This window comes from Chiloscyllium plagiosum, unplaced genomic scaffold (genome assembly GCF_037043375.1).
Source record: "Chiloscyllium plagiosum isolate Xiang-an unplaced genomic scaffold, Cpla_swu_hap1 HiC_scaffold_40, whole genome shotgun sequence".
Taxonomy (NCBI): Eukaryota; Metazoa; Chordata; class Chondrichthyes; order Orectolobiformes; family Hemiscylliidae; genus Chiloscyllium; species Chiloscyllium plagiosum.
Window position 1 is genome coordinate 18,409,696 of NW_028270178.1, and position 5,693 is coordinate 18,415,388.

At 39.1% G+C, this 5,693-nt stretch overlaps 1 protein-coding gene across 1 annotated transcript; it reads right to left on the reverse strand.

The window, feature by feature from the left end:
* Positions 1-378: 378 nt before the first annotated feature.
* Positions 379-5,352, reverse strand: LOC148138365 (putative G protein-coupled receptor 139). Its single transcript, XM_087981655.1, has 2 exons — positions 5,283-5,352; positions 379-1,295 (listed from the first exon to the last, which is right to left on the reverse strand). Exons 1-2 carry the CDS (start codon positions 5,350-5,352, stop codon positions 379-381), a joined length of 987 nt encoding a protein of 328 aa, XP_087837781.1.
* Between the last annotated feature and the right edge of the window lie 341 nt (positions 5,353-5,693).

Here is a 5,693-nt window from a genome sequence, read left to right on the forward strand (position 1 = left end):
TCACACTGAGAGTCTTTATGATGCAGAATTGGTGAGATCGAGACAGCAGGGCATTATTAGTAACCTTAGCTAGAAAGAGTAACGAATCTACGCGAAATCACAGTGCCTGACTTTACTGGAGTAGAGTCATCCACGTTCATATCAAGCTGATTTGTTTGGCGCTTGCAAACTGAAACAAATTCTGCCAGCTTGTTTCTTCAACACGAGTAATTTACATAACAACATTCACGAAAAGTGGAGCAAAAATGAACTGTCCCCATTCTTTCTTGAAGTAGTCGGTTTTCAATTAGGGAAAGTAAAAGGTAAAAGACTTATTGCTTGTCATCAGAATTTTCAGAGGCCGAGGAATGCAAATAAGATGGAGATAGTGCTTTCTTTTTATAACTTTTCCATTCGACTGACAAACAACAGAATAAATGACCAAGGGGATGTCAACGCCTTCTTCAGTTCTTCCCTGAATTTTCTTTGTATCACTGTATAAATACACATGTTAGTGCATGAACTCAAATACATGAGCATGTAGCCAGTTTCAGTGGCAATGTAGGCAGGAGCTGTGTAATCACCTGTAAAATGTGCAGTGTTTGTTATCCTCGTCGATAAAAAACTCACTGCTGCTGTCAAAAACAGAAGAATAAAACTTCCGGATACAGTGAAGAGTAAAACAATGGACTTCCTTCGATTTTGCATTTCGGGGTCACTTTGCTTCTCGCTATTGCACCCTCGGACTGCTCTGCGAGACCGATTGGCGACTAGAATGCGTCTGATTGTCAAACAATTAAATGTGAATAGCAAAGAAAATGGAAGCCAAGGGACTAAAATACTTTGTAACCAGGAGAATGCTGTACCCAACGGCGAAGTAAAGAAGTTCAACTTAGTGCGACAACCCCACTGTAATTGATCGATTACTTGTTCAGGTTCGTATGCAAAGCAAAACGGGATGTTCTCTAGGCAAACCAGGGCAGTGGTGATCATTATAACTGCAGCTGCTGTCCTCACTTTACAATACTTTGTTTTCAGCTTCTCACAACAGATAGCTATATATCGATCAAATGTGAACAAGACTGTGAACCACACTGACATGTACAGGGTGACTAAGCTAATATAATTAAGTAGTTTACAAACAACAGTGTAGGAAAAGAACGAATGTGTAAAGTGATAACTCAAAATTCGAACAACAGTTACATTGAAGATCATGACCAGAAAAGCTGCTGTTGCCATGGCCACCATGTAGGCAGAGGTGCAACTGGAAAGGCTGCAGTTTCTCCTGGAGAGAATTATCATTGTCAACATGTTTGCTGTAAGACAAATTAATGGAAGTCATATAAGGGAATTAATCAAGTAAAAAAAAAACCACAAATGTTGGTATAAATATGGAAAAGTCTGTGACTGAGAACTGTATGCTATTTTTCATTAAATATATAGGAATGTTGGAAAGTGCATTATGGGGAAAAACCAAACCATTGATTACTCGGAATGGATAAACTGAGAAGTTGTTTTTTTTTATTCCAGCATCCTCCAGTGAATTGTTTTCAACTATTTCAAAGTGAATGATAGAAGTTCAAATACGAAGTTTGATAGCCACACTGAATTAGCTTCCCTATACTTTTATTTAAAATGCAAGAAAATTAAAATGCTCAATGAATGGCAAAATAGAGCCTAATGGTTGCTAAGTCGACCCGTTGAATCGCCAGATCTAGACTTTGTGAATAACCATTAGCAGATAAAGGGTCTACCTGTCAAACAAAAAAAAACTAAACAATTTATAGACAGTATATTAACCTCAGCAGAGCAATTTTAAGCAGCAAAGTAATCATACAAACAGTTAAGTTTTCAAGTCAATCCACTTCAATTTGATCCGGTAATCTGACAAAAAGACAGAAAGTCAAACAGACACATTGAGGCTTAATTGAAAAGCAAATGCAACAAAAACAAAAGATTCACTGGTCACCTAGCTTTTCCAGGTTCTGCAATCCGTATGATCGCTGTTAAAAGAGATTGCATTTTTCTTGGTTTCAGGTGACTCTGATATATGCATAAAAAACTTTCAGTCTTTTGATTGTTAGAACTGAGATTGTATTCTGTGAACGTTCAATGTTTTGATAATACCAGAAAAACTACGGATCAAACACATCTTAGTGCTGCAGCTTTAACAGGCACAATTCTTGCCCCAGAAACGCAGCCTAAACACTAATTTAGTCGAATTCAATAAGGAGAGATACAGAACATAGCATCCCAGTTTTAAGGAGTAAAACAATATTCTTTGCAACATGCTATAGAAAGGCTCAAAAGAGATCTATAAGGATGTTGCTAAGGTTGGAGGATTGGAACTGCAGGCAGTGGGTGAATAGAATCGGGCTATTTTTTTCTGGAGCATTGGAGGCTGACAGGTGAATTTATAGACTTTTATAAAATCACTAGAGTCACAAATTGTGTGAATAGACAGGGTAAATTCCCTCGTGCAGTGGAAGCCAAAACTAGAGGGCATAGTTTTTCGGAGAGAGGTGAAAATTTTAAAAGGGAGTTCGGGGCCGACTCTTTCACACAGAGGGTGATGCGTGTATGGAAGGAGCTGCTAAATGAAGTTGTGGAGGATGGCACAATCACATCTTTAAAAGGTATCTGAATGGGTAAATGAGTAAGAAGCGTTTAGGTGGATTTGGGCCAAATGCTGGCAAATGGGGCTACTTTCATTCATAACATCTGGTCGGCATGGATGACTTGGACATAAAGATTTGTTTTGATGCTGTCCAGCTCAATGACTCTACGAGTGGGTGTAAAATGATTTGTTTGTTCTCGGTTCACAGAGAATAATTGCGACAGATCTCCCCACCCCCCTCCCCAAAAGCGTGATCTTTTTGTTCACATGATGGAATTAGTCTTCGAGAAGATGTTGTCTCTTTCAAATATAAGCACTACCAGGGAATATAACATTTGTAAATATTAATTTTTCCATTGTTTGCTACATATGAGTCAACAGTGGGATGAAAAATACACAGTTCATGCTCCTGATTGAAGAGGAAAAGTAATTAATCACGAATGATACAATTAGCTCCAGTGCCTAACAGTAAGTCGGATCTCCCATTGTGACTCCCTAACAGGATTCATTCAGCCAACAGAATCAAAATCACAATAAACAATAAATGAACAGCCAATAAGGGTATACAGGTATTAAACCTGAAGTGATTTGAATTAAATTGAATTTACTGTTGAGAGATTTCATTTTTGTCGGCTGAGTGATGTGAACAGTGTGTTTGGCTGAAATTACCATGAAGTCTTCTCCTTCAGACACCCTCCTCTCCTCTGAGCCAAGATTTTCCACAGGTTAAACCATCACATGTCATCTCTGTCGAGTCGAAAACAGAATTTTAATATCATTTCATTTCAGTTGTGTTTTTTTTTCCTGTTCGAAATGTTAGGAAAATAATTGGCTTCTTCGGTTGTATCAGAACTCCTCTTCATATACAATATTTGCATTAATACATATTGGTCTTGTGTTAATTGTTTAATGATCTCCCATTCATCCCTGATCTTTTAAAAATATAAGTAATTCACTCACAATATCGCTAAATCGTACGTAACATCGTTTATCAGTTGGGCTGTCCAAAATTTTAAACAATACTCATCCCCAGTCTTAATTGGAGATGGCTCGGAATTATTATCACTCATTTTTGTTTCAAAGTGCGCACTAACAAAGTTAGGTTTCATTTTACCATTCCTAATGTAGTGTCAAATGCTCCTTGAACGCTACCGATTTTCAATATATCTCTCTTAGTCCATTTGCTTTACCACCAATCAATGGTGTATTATTTTGATTGTACTGCATCACCATGAAATTCATCCGAAGAGCATCAATTCAAAGGTATTTTGAGAAAAATGCATCCATTCTGTGTCTATCACTTTGTGATTTTCTCGAACATGATGCAGCTGGCTCTCCTGCGTTATTCAATTATTCATTAAGCGATATTCTCAAATTAAAATAAGAAGTTAAGAATGGCACTAAACAAACTGATTAAATTACCACAAAGCCATAAATGTTTTAACAATATATTGTCTTAGAATGCTCATGAAGAGGAAATTGGGTGGATGTGTCACTAACATTGGATGATAGGTTGACAGACTGAATTGTATGTCACCTCAATTAATTGCTACAGGCATGGGTGACAAGGACAAGCAGTTTATGTTCAAAGCATGTGACGCACAACTTCTGCTTCAGCTGGAACATTGCATTTAGTTAGAGCTGCTGTAGATTCAGAAAGATGTGAAGACACTGAGGACATTAGAACTTACAAAATAAGTGCGAGGAGCAGGAGAAAACCATTCTGCCCATCAAGCATGTTCCACTATTTGATAGGATCATGGGCAATCTCATCTCAGTCACAACCATACTTTCCTGCCCAGTCTCCACAGCCTTTTAAAGAAGTTACTCATTAAAAATCTTGTTATCGCTTCCTTAAAGTTACTCATTTTCCCAACATCTACCATAAAATGCGGTTGTGAATTGTACAGACTCACGGGCCTTTGAGTGAAGTAAGTTCTTCTCATCTCTGTTTTACATCTGCTCCCTTTTATTCTAAAACTGTGGACACGCTTCGAGATTGAGTCGACATCTACTCTGCTGATTTCATTCAGATTTCGATATACCTAAATCAGTTCTCCTCTGAATCTTCTAAACTCCAGGGAGTATTGGCTTAAAGTGCTGCATTTCTAAACCTTCACTTTTGGCATCAACAGACTGGACCACTTTTGACTTGCCTCGAAGACAAGGACATATCTCTTCAGGTAAGGGAACCCAGACATTCAGCAGTGTTCATGTGAGAGCCTCTAATGTCTTGTCGCTTTGCAGCATCATTTCGTGATTTTTATGCTTCATTGGGCGGCACGGTGGCACAGTGTTTAGCACTGCTGCCTCACAGCGCCAGAGACCCGGGTTCAATTCCCGCCTCAGGCGACTGACTGTGTGGAGTTTCCACGTTCTCCCCATGTCTGCGTGGGTTTCCTCCCGGTGCTCCGGTTTCCTCCCTCAGTCCAAAGACGTGCAGGCAAGGTGAATTGGCCTTGCTAAATTACCCGTAGCGTTAGGTAAGGGGTAAATGTACGGGTATGGGTGGGTTGCGCTTCGTCGGGTCGGTGTGGACTTGTTGGGTCGAAGGGCCTGTTTCCACTATTCGCAATGAGTACATTGTCAGAATCTGTCACGTATTCGACAGCAGGGTGTTAGACATCTATTCCTGCTCTGTAAAAAAATAATTATTATGTTAAACAATAGAATACTACTGACTTACCCGGAATGCCGAAGGCTGCTAGAAATGTGTAGTAAGTTATCTTTATCTGTACAATTATTGGCTGCACCATTTTTGGAAGAATGTCAGAAATATATCCAGATTGATCGCTTCACTTGCAGTGCATATGAGCACAGTCAGTAGTCCGCTTTTATAGAGCAATATGTCCCTCGTTGAGGACAAAATAACTGTGATGCAACACTATCAGACTAATCGTCTCTGAAGAGATTTTTGCTGCTCCACTTTACTCATGCGTCCATGTGGAGATGACGCAGCGCATAACAGATACATCTTTCACAAAATGAACAATTGGAATGACATCACAGAACGAAGCTGATTGTCACACCCCCAAATGAACAGGAATATGTTATCGTACTCTGTCATTTTCTTCAGTTCTTCTCAACAAAACATCAT